At 35.2% G+C, this 14,859-nt stretch overlaps 2 protein-coding genes and 2 long non-coding RNA genes across 5 annotated transcripts in view; 2 read left to right on the plus strand and 2 right to left on the minus strand.

Moving 5' to 3' along the window:
- Positions 1 to 129: 129 nt before the first annotated feature.
- Positions 130 to 11,391, minus strand: LOC143452645 (aminoacyl tRNA synthase complex-interacting multifunctional protein 2-like). The gene is made up of 6 exons (XM_076953692.1): positions 11,094 to 11,391; positions 8,075 to 8,235; positions 7,328 to 7,447; positions 5,977 to 6,066; positions 1,840 to 1,972; positions 130 to 536 (listed from the first exon to the last, which is right to left on the minus strand). The coding sequence occupies exons 2-6, from the start codon at positions 8,213 to 8,215 to the stop codon at positions 178 to 180; spliced, it is 843 nt and encodes a 280-aa protein (XP_076809807.1). The 5' UTR covers positions 8,216 to 8,235; positions 11,094 to 11,391; the 3' UTR covers positions 130 to 177.
- On the plus strand, positions 1,016 to 3,302 carry LOC143452647 (uncharacterized). The gene is made up of 2 exons (XR_013115082.1): positions 1,016 to 1,103; positions 3,085 to 3,302. It is a non-coding gene; the product is annotated as an uncharacterized LOC143452647 (long non-coding RNA).
- On the minus strand, positions 8,164 to 9,551 carry LOC143452646 (uncharacterized). The gene is made up of 2 exons (XR_013115081.1): positions 8,997 to 9,551; positions 8,164 to 8,888 (listed from the first exon to the last, which is right to left on the minus strand). It is a non-coding gene; the product is annotated as an uncharacterized LOC143452646 (long non-coding RNA).
- A 386-nt stretch (positions 11,392 to 11,777) lies between the features above and the next one.
- LOC143452644 (nucleosome-remodeling factor subunit BPTF-like) overlaps positions 11,778 to 14,859 on the plus strand; it is a 29,154-nt gene continuing 26,072 nt past the window's right edge. Inside the window, exons 1-2 of one of the 2 annotated variants that reach the window (XM_076953690.1) lie at positions 11,778 to 12,068; positions 14,219 to 14,426. In XM_076953690.1, coding sequence (XP_076809805.1) covers positions 11,938 to 12,068; positions 14,219 to 14,426 — 339 coding nt within the window. In that variant the 5' untranslated portion in view covers positions 11,778 to 11,937. The remainder of the gene's footprint in view (positions 12,069 to 14,218; positions 14,427 to 14,859) is intronic. The other variant, XM_076953691.1, reaches the window with a different exon arrangement.

Genomic DNA, 14,859 nt, shown 5'->3' on the forward strand with positions numbered 1-14,859 from the left:
AAATGTGAATACAGTTTTAAAATGATTTTGACGGTGATTCATCAACGACATTTTTTTGCTATATCTTACATTTTTTGACGAATTCTACTTTTTGTCTTGGTAGGGCCAGAGTCACAGGGAGAACACACACATGCTTTTGCAATTTATTCACACCAGTTTACAATGTATTGAAACTATTCATTCACTATTTACTCTTTGAAACCACTGCATTAGCGTATCTTGTTCCACTTTAAAATTGGTTGTTTGGAGGGCTGAAAAAGCTACAAAATCTGCTATTGAAGGCTGATTTCCGCAAAGAAAACTTTTGTCTCCGAGTGCTTTACGTAAGGTTAGCAATGCCTCAGAACAGTCACTTCTATATGATTGCAACACATCACAAGCATCTAACACAACATCTGTCAACGCAGTTGCACTAGCAGACTGAAGTGAATCGTACGTCCCGAAAACACGGCCAAAAAAACGGGCAATGTTAGCTTCCCCTTCTATTGGTAAATCCATGGAAGGGCGGAGATATGCTACAGGTTTTCCTCCTGAAACTAAAACCAACATTTATGTTCACCAGAAACTAAGCTATTTAAATCCAACATAACACCCTTATAACATGCAATGTCTATGGATAACTTATCACAAAGTCGTCCTTAATCTGGGGTAAACTTGCTAAGTCACAATAATTTAAAACTTGTTATTAGTCATGCTATAAGGGCAGACCGGGGTGCAATGAATCAGTTGACTTAAAATTAAAAATATTTGAAAAAATCTACGGTAATCACTGTAACACTGTTTTCTTTTCATAGTACTGTAATTAGGGCAGATGTCACAGAGTTAAGGCTTCAATTCAAAAAAATAAAATCAATAAAGTTGCTCGTAAAAGTAAATAAAAATGGTAGAAGATTTTTGATTATTTCTTGGTGCGACTTTAAATTTATTGAAGTGTGTGCTTATATCTAGTTACAGTTATACATGTGGATAAATATAAATTAAAGCTAAAACAAAATTTGTTTCAGATAGACTTGTTTTGTTCTTTTATTCCCAGCCTGCCAATGGTACACAGTGAATCAATGGCAACCTCTAGTCATCATGCAAACAATTCATATGTTAAGCAGGTTTGAAGAGAACATTTCTGTCATTTATTTTTAAATTTCTCTTATTATATATTTTTTTTTTATTTCATTTTGTTAATTGCTTTTGCTGCAGATAATACAAATGCAATGTGCTTTTTGTCTTGTTAATAAAGTGATTTATTCTTTATTGACTAAAGCCGCAAATGCCCCCAAACTAATAAACAGTTAAGTGATTATTTGCAAGACTAAAGCCATATCTCATTTTCATAAAATAGTGACATCAAATACACACCTTTAGTTTTGGTTCACTGTATACCGGCCAACAATGAATCAATTTTTTATCCACTTTTAAAATAAAATATCTTAATTAACAAAATTGCTAAAGCTCTCTCTAAAAAGCCAAATATAAAACAGTATAAGTCAGATGCAACTATATCACAAGAATTAAAGTATCTACGAAAACGATTTGAAGAAACACGAAAATAAACATTTGTGATTCACTGTGCCCCAGTCTTCACTATACAGCTTAATAATGATATTTGCTTATCTTTAGTATCGAAAACTTGCATGGAGTAAATACGATGAAAAGGTTAAGAACCCTGCTTTAAAATAACAACAAATCAAATGTTGTTTGATTTATAATCATAGCTAGACAGAATTTAAGAGAAGACATTATACTCAACACACCTATTTTCTAATTTTGAGCAACTTCAACACTGCTTGCAAGTTTCAACATATGGAAAACATTTGGTAGGCATCAACTAACGTGAAAACTTACTTTCTTTAAATATAACTGTAATGATCACTTCATTTGCATTTCGATCAGTACATTCTTCATTGTACCATAGTTTATCAAAGACGGGCAACTTTTTTAACGAGGAATGGAAATGAACCTTCCACAACACTTTGTACTAAAACAAGACAAAAACCGTTAAGGATTTCAGTAATTTACCGCACTTCTTATACAGATAGCACATCCTAACAGTAGTGGTGGTCAAAGTAACCACATAAGTTAGTGAAGTAGTAGTATCGTTACTCCCAAAAAAATCTACACCCCTACAAGTAGAAGTATTGTGTTCAAAACTACTCGTATGAAGTAGCACATTTTAAACTCCTCAGGTAAGATGTAGTTATCAATATAAAGTATGAGGTTGTGAAGGACAAATTACCATGACCTTGCTAAAAGCAACACAACCGCAGGGAAATGCATAATTTTATGAAGCTAAATAGTTTCAGAAAAACTTTTATCATTCGTCAGAGCATTGTTACTTGAAATATGTAAAAATCAAGTGGTGACTGTACATTAACGTTTTGTGCAGATGTGATTGCAAAGTTTCTTTTAACAGAAGCACAAACTTACTTTCTACTTTAGTATTTGGTAACTTACTCAAGTTCGTTACTTAGTAGCCACTACTTTGTAGCTACTTAGTAGCCACTACTTAGTAAAACTACTTTGTTACTGACCACAGCTGCCTAGCAGTAATACAGTGCTGTATTTAACTAGGAAATACCTTATAGTCTTATATAGTAGAATTTCCTTAATACAACCAACTGTTTATTTCATGCAAATTTGCTTGGAACGAAATTTTCCCATTCATTCATTGCAATACTAGATTAATTGCTGATTCAGTCAAATAAATTCGGTTCTGGATCAAATCCAAAAACAAGATGTAGTATAACACAACTAAAAATGCCTGAAATAAGTTTTGAGCATATTGCTTATCGATGACACTATTTTTTCAATACAGACTTCTTTATCATTAGTTTTTCAATTTTGAGAAAAAGTAATTTATCGAAGTTTGTATCTATTTTGATTAGATACCATACATAGTTATTCCACAAAAAGGATAACGTAAGTAAGCAGTGGCAAACTGCCATACTTTCAAGTCGGGTGCTAGCTTATATCACCTTCTACTGGTTGTTCGTTACCTACTAAATCTAAATAGGCTATCCTTTCTTTTGCAACTCTTTTATTCGTCCACTCATCTGTCAAAATAGTCAAATGGTTTATTCTTTGTTGTAGGCTATACTCCTCCAGTACAGCATGACTTGGAATAGTTTACCACTCAGGACTTGTCCGACGTTTATAATCTACAATTTATGTTCGAATATCAATCAGTCTTTTCTTTTTCGTCAAAAGCACGGTGGGGATGAAATAGCAAGCCAGTTTTTACTAGCATGCGCCGATGAACAGGAAAAAGTCACAAACCCGAAAAAGACTTAAAACGTTGCTTAAAAATAATTAAGGTAATAATTACTTGTAACAAATAAAACTATAATTAATTAAGTTCATAAAACATAACTTGAAAAAACCCAAATTAAGCAGATGAGCGAAAATCGCTTCAATGCTGTACATCATTGGAGGGAAAAGAAAACCCACTGTAAAAAAAGATCATCCGGGCAAGAGACCGGTTTCTGGTAGCCATAACACTAAAGAAGGGCATTGTTGATAAGCCCAAGTTTCTACAGCAAAAATACACACCATGATAATCGTTGGAAGATGTGATGACATTACCAGCTCTGGTACGTTGACAGTGATGTACGTAGAATTAGTTAAATTTCACCACTTTCACTAGTGTCAATGTTACTGTTAGTTTGGGCAGTTATTTACACTTTAGTACATTGTAATATAATGAACAGCAAAATTGTCTAAATCTTCGTTGTAAGGTATGTCATTTCATACAAGTAACTCTGAAAACGCAAGTAGAAAAGCGCTTACCCTGTGGGCCAAGAAGTTATGTGAAGGTGCACGAAAGATGCAAAAACACTATTATCATCAAGCTGCATTAACGGCACCATGCCTTAACAACAAAAGTGCCTGATAGACACACAGAAATATCTTGTCTTAAAAAGTTGAGCCATACACACTATTTTAACCCAAATTTAGGTACCACATAGCTTTGAATTTTTTATCAGAGTATTTAATAGTGGTGTGAGCAAAACGGTTCTAAAATTATTATTGGATTGGGAGTGACTATTTCACCTTAAGTAGTTCAAGTTCAAGCAACCTACTATTAAAGGTAAGCGGTTAGGAATATGGTTGTGAAAAATGTTGATTTTAGCTCATTTAAGTTCTGTTCAGTTTAGAGGGTTGCATGCCATAGTTTGCCAGCCGTCTCGGCCGTAAACCCTTCTTATTATCTCGATTTAATTGAGGCCTTTTCACTGGCTGATATTATTGTTCAGATTCCTTCTTGGCTTTCCTCTGAAAATTTTCCGTCGAATAATTTGTTTTCTGTAATCTCTGACTTTCTTGTGCAATTCTTTATACTGTGTGTTGATTCGAGGGCTTTGATTTCTGAGCACTTCTGGTTTCAAAACTCCTTCTTTGCTTACGAGTACATTGTGTGGATTTCTCTTATTAGTCTCTAATACTTTTCTATCTCTGTTCTTGGGCCTCTCTTTCATCTGTTTCTCCTCTCTTTCATCTTTTCCAGTATCTCATCCGGCATCCATCTCTGCTTTGTCTCTTTCTTTTTTCTGGGTAGTAGCATTTCCTTTGTCGCAGATGTCATGCTGTCTCCGATGACTTTCCATTCTGGCTCTTCCTCTTCTTTGTCCTTTCTCGGTGGGTTCCGTTCGACGATTAGTACACTGTATTTATTTGAAACGCAGATGTTATAGCGATCCTTGTAGTGGTCTTCCTTGAGTTTGCTCAACTCCAGTTCAGGATTTTGTTGTTTCTTTAAAATGTTTTCAGTTTGATCTTCATCTTTATGACCGCAGGGTTGCGGTCAGAGCATGTTTCTGCATCAGGGTAAGTCTTCACTTGCAAAATTTTGCATTGATCAGGTTGAAGTTGATCTGGCTGCGATAGATATCATATGGGCTTTTCCATGTGTACAATTTCCTCTCAGGGTGCTCACGATGACAAGGATTCCTGTTCTACAGAAGTTGGCCAGTTCTGTTTCCCTATCATTTCACTCTCCAATTCCAAATCTTCCTTTATTGGGTACTGATGTTAACTCCCAAGCTTTGCATTCCTGTCTCCCATTAAAATTTCTTCTCGACTCTATATATGTTTCATCAGTTCATTGATGTTCTCATAAAACTTCTCCATCTCTTCGTCTGGGTGGTCGGATGTGGGGGCACACACTTGTACTAATGTTGATGTTGAAAGGTGCATCCTGGATTTTCATCATAATTAATCAACCTTTCGGATATTGGCCAGTGGATTTAGGTTAGGTCAAGGTGACTATGTTATAATGTTGAAGTAAGGTTAATGAGAAACTGTAAAAAGGTAGCTTCGAATGTACCATTTCCAGTGAAATAGTGACAGGCTGAGGTATTTAACCTTGTTATTTCTGAAAGGAACTGGAAGTTATCCCAAATATATGCATCCATTATAATTATAGGCCACGCAAGTCTACTGTAGTTCATTAGTTTTTCAAGATTCTATTGTTAAAGAGCACTACTGTGAAATTCTGATTGAAGATTGATTTATACCCAGTATGATACATTCAAAGATGCACTGATGAATACAGTTGCTGAAATATTTGTATTCGAATACATTTTAATTCAATGTATTTATAATGGTATTCAAGAAAAATGGAAATATTCGTATTCACATTCGAATACTTTCTTGCTATATTTGCACCAAGCCTACTGACCGTGGGATTTACAAACAACATTCATGAGGAAATCATAATACATCCGATAATAAATCTTTTAACACGAATTCTCGAAAACACGGAAATGAAGATAACTGACAGCTGATTATGTAAAAAATATAATTTTAAGTATAAAAGCATTTAATGTTTATTACTATTTTATGCTGTCAGAACAAAATATTCTTTTTGAAAATTCCTAATATAGAACCCTACCGTACACCAAAGAAGCCTGTTTCATCTCAGACGAAAACTTTGCAATTTCCCAACTCACAATTACTGCAAGTACAGTGGTACATGATAGTTACCTGCTTTTGGAGTAAACATTTTATAAACTTGAGGCAGAGAGGAGGTTTATCTGGGCTTGCATGTATGACCACGTCAGTCACTGGATTAGTCTGAAAAGTCATATGCCTCATTAAAACCACTTCTGGCAACAGTATTTCTGATAAGAAATATAATATGTATGGTAATCTGGTCTTATATTTGAATAAGATACTGATTTGGGGATGGGCTGAGTCAAATCCGAGTTCAATTACTCCATTGGCATGTATTCAATACTTGGACTCGATTGAGTATTGCTTAATTCTCGATGACGCCACTCATGTTAGTTTTCGGGTGTAGATATACTTGAAATTTTTTTTAAATAACCAAGCTATTTAAATAAAAAGCTAACGGTACCGCCATTTCATCATTCAAACATCTTCAAAAACTATCAAATTCAGTGTGTTCATTTCAGTAGGCTACTTTCATTAAAAGAAAAATCATTCACTGACATGTTTGCTGCGTTCGCCACAGCGATGTGCGCTTTTGCAAAAACATAAAAAGTATCATTGCTGGTTTTGCAAGGAAGGATCAGCAGCACATATTTAGTTGATAGTGGAGATTACCAAGTTAGTAAGCGGCAAACACTACCATGTTATCAAATATTGGACCTAGACGAAGTATTCCTGCTAACGAAGTGTTTCTACGAACACAATTTCAGTTAATTGTGCAACTAAAAAGACTTTCTCTTTTCTCTCTAAAATGCATAAGGTTTAGTGATAAACATTGTTGTTACAACTTTGACAGGGGCCGCAAGATTCTGTTCTGTTATTAATTCCTTCTGTTATTAAACGTAGTTAGGAAAAAACTGCGATGTTCAAAAAGTTGATTTTAGTTACATTTAAGGTTAAGTATAGGTTAATATATTATTTATTTAAGTTAGATTAATAACAAACTGTGAGAAATAGCTTTGATCTTATGATTTTTTTCAAGGAAATAGTGGCAGCAAAAACATTGGCTGTTCTTTTTTAATACGTTAAATTCAACTTTATGTTGCTAGAACTAAATACTAAATAGCATTTACTGTATATTTTGGCTTCAACTTAAGTTGTACTGTACCTTAAGAAAATATTAACTTCTATGTTTTGCCACTATACTACATTGGGGGGGGAGTAGTGCATGGCTTTGTGCCAATATGGTGAACGAAAGACAAGCGTAGCTTAAAATTTAATTTAAATGTATTGACATGAGTCACAGTTTAAATTGAATCTAGTGACTAGATTCTAGTCAGAAAGAAATTTTTTAGTTACAACACTGATGGTAAGTCAACTCCAGGAATAGTAACCAACACAGCAAAAATGGTACTTGCTTTTTTGTTCTTAATTTTTTACCTACCTGAAATGGACTTTCCGATTTGCTAACTGGCTTTATTGTTTGTAATCCATCAATCATTCTATCTAATTTTTTTAGCAACTCAAGCTGACGTTCTTCAAGATGGTGTAATTCAGCAGAGACCTGGGGAAAACATCATTAATACCATTGAATAAGTAATATTGTTGAAGCTTTGCAAGTTTTTACCTTGTAGTTAAATGCTGTAGAAAATTGTTATGAATAATCATACGTTGGGACTATTTTCAGTGCCAACCCTTAAATAATGTTACAACAAAAAGTCCATTTTAGTTAATCAATATAGGTTTTACATGCCTTATGGCTTAAAAAATGAAATTTGATGTTTGAAATAGGGTATAAACCTGTGTCAGTTTTTGAAATTCTTTCTTCTTTTGAAATTAAATTCGCAAATTAAACATAAAACCCAGAATAACGACAGCTATAGTGAAATAAATTAATGAAAACCAGGGTACAGAACTGATCTTCTTTATGAGCACATTGCAACGGCACAGCTTGAAAGGTAAATATATTTAAGGTTTGTAAATATTTTCTAATTGGCAAATTTCTGAATTTTAACTTGATTTCATTGATTTGGGGCAGGCTATCACAAAAAGCAGCGTCTTTGGCAGACCTAAGCACAATTTCTTTTGAGGTCTGCTAAGTATACTTGACGACGATGCATAGGTCTATTAAACATTACAAGTTAAAACTGAAAAGTTGATTAAGAAACATAAATTTAAGTAGTTATATTACCATATCTCCATTGGTGGTTGGAGAAGCAAAATTATTTCCAAGCAAATTCTTCATTTTATACATAACGGTGGGCAGTTCTACAGCGCCCCCTTTAAAAGAATAAAAAGGTCTCATGCCATACATGGGTCCACTTACAGCCATAGCTTCCAAACAAAGTGATCCTAAGTACAAAAGTTATGAATATGTAATGATAGGATTGTTATGTAATTACAGTAAATATCGTATTTGCCACATTAGATTAAAATACTGATAAAAAAGTATATATAACAACAATTTTATAATGTATTCCAAAATGATGGGTGACAGGTGTTGGGGATGGATACTTGCAAAAGAGTTCATTTGTTTTTCTCTAATGAATACTTTGATCGATGGTACCAAAAGGTGTCATATTTTAGCTTTTTTTAAGTGTTAGCAAAGAAAGATTAGAAGTAGGGTTAGTTCGGATATCAATAATTTTTACTATCCGGATAACGGATATATCCGTATATTTGGAATTTATCTAACCGGTTAACCGGATAATAACTGCTAAGTGAGACAATCGAATTCACGAGGTTTGCATGAAAAATGGATTGTAAAATCATTACACAGTTTTATTGTAGATCTACGTACACGCGCAGTACGAGCGAATACGAGAAAAATCACGCAAATTTAATGCTCGCTGCTTCTGCAACGCCCTCCTTATAAAGCACAATGCATCAATTGTGGAATCCTGTAGACGGGACCGGAGTTTTGTAACAAAGAGTCCACATGCACTGAATGCTCTTTCTGCTTCCACAGAAGTGGGCTGAATAGTAAGCAGCGCTTCATAGAGAGTCTGAAGGTTGGCAGGTCGTTTGAAACGTTTAAATTCCATCTCTTAAATTTAGTCACTTCAAACTAGGTTGTAGTCAAAGCTTTTCAACTGACACTTCATAGACTTTACCTTGCCATGAGAATGCAGTCTTCTATTAAAAGAATCATTCATTATGCTTTCTTTGTGACGTGATAGTAAATTTGAGTGGTGCATTTTACGAGTACCGTAGTTGAAAGTATAAGACAATAGAAGTGTGAACAAAGGTTTAATTGCGCTCAGCGGGAGTCAGCCTCTACGTAACAAAGAATGTTCAAACTTACTAAAAAGTGTAAAACGCATTAGCAACGATACTCTTTTAGCCGGTTAACTGGCAGAATTATATCCGGATATCAGATAGAAAAAAAAACTGCGGTTAATCGGTTAACCGTTATCCGGATAATCCAACCCTAATTAGAAGTGTCTAGAGGGTGTTGTTTAACAGGCAACAAGGAGTGTTTTAATTAATAAATGAGAGGGATAACACAGTTTGCATCATTGCTACCCATGTCATTATGGCGAAGCTAAATGACTAACACAAACAGAGAAAAACTGCTTGAATCTCCATATTACATACAGAAGTATATGAAGACTTCTTTATTTCTTGCATTTATTTTCTGCAAATAAGTTTTTTACAAATGTTTGTGACGTTACCTGATTTCCTGGGTATGTTAAATATGTTGTATCACAGGATTTGGAACAATACAGATATATCCTTGCACTTGTATGCGCTAAAGATTTGTGTAAGCTCAGATGTAACAATTGCTTTTCGAATAACATTATCCAGGCATTGTTAACCAATGCATTTCATTTTCTGCAAAAGTATTAATGGCCACCGAGCACCGTACTTAATGAAACGGATTAACCCCAGGAACCAACAACCCTCACAGATTTGCATATAGTCTTATACTTTGAATAATTTATTAAGGAAAGCTAGGGTTGTACACCATATTTTTATCGCCTAAAAGGAGCACATGTAACGCCATCAAACGCTTACACAGTGGTCAGTGGCGTATGTAGAATTGCATTGAGAGAGAAACGTTTTTTAATGGAAACCTTCTCTCAAAAATTTTCCTGATTTGTCCCAGCCTGACTCCCTTTCAAGAGTTTGTGACATGGTAGATTGACTAAAGGATTCGTTATCGCTTCATGATTCTCTTGGACATTCCAGGCTACGCTCGACTCCATCATTTTATCACTGTTGGTAAGTACTGCCGTGTATGTGCCGAAACTAAACCTCGCTGAAGGCAGCTAGAAATAGGCAGCATTTGGACTTCAAAGGACCTGTTAGGGGGACGAAATCTTGTCTGTTGGTAATCATTAACAAATCTGGTTATTATCCTTTTGTTAATTATCCCTTATTTATAAAATAACATTCATAAAGTGCCCTTTTTTAGAATTTTAATCCTCTTGGCAAAAATTATTCCGGCACTCCTGACTCTAGCGAGTATCTGAAATTATTATTTAACCGGGGGAGAATGTGGTGATGTTCCTTAATGTTTATTTTTCCTTGGTTGTTAATTGCTACATTGAAGTTTGTTTTACACCTTATTGCCTCGCGCATTAATTGGTTATTGTATTGTATTTTGTTTGTTCGTTGTCATTCAGTTTTTAGTAAGTGTAGTGTTGGCAGTCTTCTTAACAAGCTTATTGTTACTGGCTTTAATTATATATGTGTTATATAGTTTACAGTGATGTGTTATGTTGTTAATTATGTGTTTTATTAGGACTGGAAAAATTCAGTTCAACAAAGCCTTAGTCGATAAATTCCTGTTTTGGTTCCATACTTTAAGTTTTATGGTTATGACACTGCTTTTAAAAGCGGTTCCTTAGTTCCACTGTAAACACGACTGCGGCTAGGAATAATTTGAATTAATTTCATTGGCAGCTGCATCATGAGTTGAAATTCAGGCATAACTTGACGTGGAGAAATATCTCCTGTGGAATTAATATGCCATAACATCTACTGTATCTTCATAATATCTAGGCCTATAGGCTCTGTATTACATGGCTGAGTAGCGAAGTGGTTTGAGCGCTTAAATTCGGGCAATATTACAAAAAAAAAAAAAAATCAACCAAAATTGAAAATTATGAGAGGAAAACGGAATTTGCACAAAGGCTAGCTCAGGTACTCTGCTCAAGTGATGAGGATTCGACGCCGGGTTTAAGATCCACATTACCACATCATACCTCCGAACTCCTTCTCCTTGATGCCTTTATGAGGGAGGGCAAAATTACAAGACCCAAATCCCAAACTAAGAAGTACGGGTATAGGCGAAGTAGCTTATGGCAAAGTTTTTGTCCAGAGCTTGATTGTGTGCACTGAAGCCTTAAATAGGATCTCCCTAAAAGTCTGAAACGAAGAAAATAGGCCTAGGTAGGTTAGCCTAGTTGCATGGGGAACACTGTTTTTAATTTATTTCAGACATTTAGTGTGTACTCTTAATTTTTTGTTTGTTCATTAAAATTCGACGTGCACGATAATGAGTTTCGTGTGGGTCTTGTTTACAAGTGCATAACCACATTTGTTGTGAACTTGTATAAGCTACTAGGCCTAGACCCTTTCGTGTGCCAGTATTTTCTACTATGGCCTCGGTGAAATCTACTTGTCTACACGGTACGGAAACTTGGGTCATTTCGGACAACGGTCATGTTTTACTGCAGCTTATTTCCAGAGGCTACGGGTACTTTGGCAATGACTGATTTACCGATATAATGATTAATGAACCAGCGTCATTTCACAATCCCGTTGTACTCATGAACCTTCATAACGGCTTCGACAAAGCTTTCATGTTGAAAATATATTATATCGATTTCTGAGTTCCATTAGTTGCAAACCACGTGACCCGAGGAAAGAAACTGGCATGAATTTACCTTTGCCAAAAGATGGTATCTAAAGCAAGCTTGTTTCAGAAATTGGTGGGAAAATTTGACCACTTAGTTGCGCACTAGGGGGGATATATTGTTGTGAGAGCCTGACCCGAGTGTAGGCAGGGCTAAAAGGACCAAATTTGGCTCGGCTTTATGGTGTGAAATGAGTCAAAAGTCATTTGAACCGGTTGAAGACGACTTGATGTCAGCCGAGCCGTCTGAAGGCAAGCTACGTCTAGAGCTTCGTAAACTGACCAATTCAGAAGGATGGGTATCAACTTCGAAGTCGTCAAGGTAAGAGCGTTGGAGGCTAAATTTGAAATCGACAATGGAGCATAATAACTGACACGTGTACCACTGTATCTGACTTATATATATTCACCGAACGTCTGTAAAGCGTTAGCGGAGTTTTAGCTAGACTGGAAAGTGAAAGTTGGGGAAAGAAATGTCACGTGTAATAGGGCCTATCAGCGCTATTGCTGCCAACAAACTTGAACTTAATGTTAAAAACAAACTAACAAAAAAGTTAAATTTTTTTCGATTAATGTAATCTAGCATTCCTTGGGATAAGTTGTACAAAATTTCAGCTTTCAATTGCATACATAGTGCTAGTTATGGAAGCAAGAATGCAAGCGTCTCAAAAAATGGTTTTGCTGATGTTTGAAACATCAAAAAATGTTCATTACCAAGCAAAACAGTAATTTTGTCACAGGATAAACTAGTAGCTTGCTTGTCCAGTTGTCGCAAGTCACTTCTTAAGTCTGTCTTCTAATTTCCTTTAAATGTGAACAGTAAATGTTGGTATTTTTGCTTCATCTGACATGTGTTGTTCGTGTGTACGTGTTGTTTTTCACGTTTCTTTAATCTACGTTTACAGAACAGTCGTCCTGAGCTTAAAATGAAATTGTTTAAATTAAAATCTGGGTCTAGTAAGGTAGGCTAGCCAATATGCAAAAATACCCAGTAAGCGAAGTTTTGCCAAAAATTACTAATCAAATTTTTAGCTTTGCATATTTTCAAATGAAATTTCGTGTGCAACATTTTTAAGCCATTCTCTGTTAACATCCAATTTTCAAGTTTCTACTTACAAATTATCCTTTTTCATCAAGACAAACACACCGTACTAAAAAAAGTCAAAATTCTTACTAAGGCAAGAAATTGGTTCCTGTACAAATCTTTTAATTTTTCGCGAATAATAGAAGCTAGAGAGCTCTTTTTCACACACTTGCGCAACAGTTCCTCCTCGAACTCTCTTTAAATTTTCGTGGAATTGTGCTATATTAACGATTTGATACTGACATGGAAGTTTCGATGCATTACGGTGCATGTAGTTAAAAAAATCTGGGACCACACTGACTGTACAACATTTTTTATTCAACATGTTATACAATATTTTTACAATATATTGTTAAACTCTTTTCAGGTGAAACAACTTAAGCTTGGATTGTAAAAATACAGGTGCGGAGACATCTTAGAGCCCAGAGCGTTTATAACAAAAACATTTTGAATTCTTTGCAATAAAAATGAAGTAGTACCGTTGTTGTTGTAGTTCTATGATTGTTCTCAGTTTGCTATAGTTGTCGACATTTTATAATTTAAAAAGTTATGTAATCGGTAACGTAAATACGTCTAACACTCCACATTGTCACGAGTGAAGCAATAGACTCACTCAATACTGGTTCAATTGTTTTTGCAGAACCCTGTCCATAAAAAATGACCAGATTGTTAAATTGCCGAAATGAAATACAACAGTGAGCAGGGTAGCATTTTGTTATCATACCATAGTATTGCGATATCTTTACCTATATTAGTTTAGATCAGCGGTTCCCAAACCTTTCTAAAATTTTTGCCTGGTGGACGCTTTGCAATTATTTTGATAATTCGCGGCCCTATAAAAATCAAAAAATGCTTTAGGAAAAATGCAAAAACCACACCAATGAAAGAAAAAGCATTCTAATTGCGGACCCTCTGAAACTGCTTTACGGACCCCAGTTTGGGAACCGCTGGTTTAGATAAACATAAGCTACGCAAGTGCTTAAACTAGCCGCTATAGGTACAGGGCTAAGCTTTTTTCTGGTATCAGCATGGAGCGAATGGAATCAACTTTAATGAATGAATTTGATAAGAATGCTAAGTGTTAAGTATTGATAAAAATGTTAAGTCTACAAAGCTTGTCTCATCTGCTATCACGACAAGCAAGCTATTAGGGAATCTTAGTCGAAGTGACCAGACTGGAGTTGTCACTTTTCAAACGAGTAGTAACAATAAATTTAACCAATTCATCTTGATTACAAAAACATAAAATCGCTATTATTTGTTAGAAAAATCCAGGGCGGAAAAATCCGTCCTGTCCGCTCAAGTTCGGCGCCCGTGGTCTGGACTCACAGACTAAACCTGTTTCGTTTGGTTCTGTTTTCTTATTTAAGTTATTTGCTTTCTTGTAGCCAAAGCAGCAGCAGAGCTTCGACACCAATTTCTCATTCAGGGAGGCGTGGAAGGCCACCCAAAAACAATTCTATAAAGCTCATGCAGCCGCCAAAAACTAAGCAAGGTCGTGGAAGACCGAGAAACCCTGATAAACCTAAACAGTTTAAAATGGTTCTTGAGAAAGACGATGACTATGAAGTGGATTACATATCACCGGATGATGATGTATGGAATGATATCATTCTGTATATTTTGATTTGGCTTCAGCCTGACAAAACAATTGCACAAATGTCTTACAGACTGCCTTAATTTAAAATGAGGGGCAAGTCCAAAAATAAGTTGGCTTTGAACATATTTCAATAAGTTTACAGGAAAAAGGATTATTACTGATATATTGTTGCCATAAATAAGTGGCAAAAACACAAATTTTTTGTTTATTTATGACGGAAATAGCAACTCTTATTACATTTTAATATTAAATACAAGATGCATGACTCAGGTATTTGGATCAAGTATGATTACTGTAGAATGTTTCTTGTTCCCAATAAGTAATATATATTATTAAACCGTACTTAACTGTATAACAAAGCATTTTGCATTAAATAAGCTTCAGCTAACTTACATTTATTGTATTTGTACTGGTGAGTGTAGACGCTAT

This window comes from Clavelina lepadiformis, chromosome 4, assembly GCF_947623445.1.
Source record: "Clavelina lepadiformis chromosome 4, kaClaLepa1.1, whole genome shotgun sequence".
NCBI lineage: Eukaryota > Metazoa > Chordata > Ascidiacea > Aplousobranchia > Clavelinidae > Clavelina > Clavelina lepadiformis.

Bases quoted from the DNA above. Each gene is read 5' to 3' on its own strand.
- LOC143452645 (XM_076953692.1), bottom strand. From the start codon at position 8,215: ATGGCTGTAAGTGGACCCATGTATGGCATGAGACCTTTTTATTCTTTT. The intron at 7,448-8,074 runs GTAATATAACTA...TGTTTTCCCCAG, and splicing joins CAACCACCAATGGAGATATG to GTCTCTGCTGAATTACACCA. The intron at 1,973-5,976 runs GTAACTATCATG...GTCTTGTTTTAG, and splicing joins AATGTTTACTCCAAAAGCAG to TACAAAGTGTTGTGGAAGGT.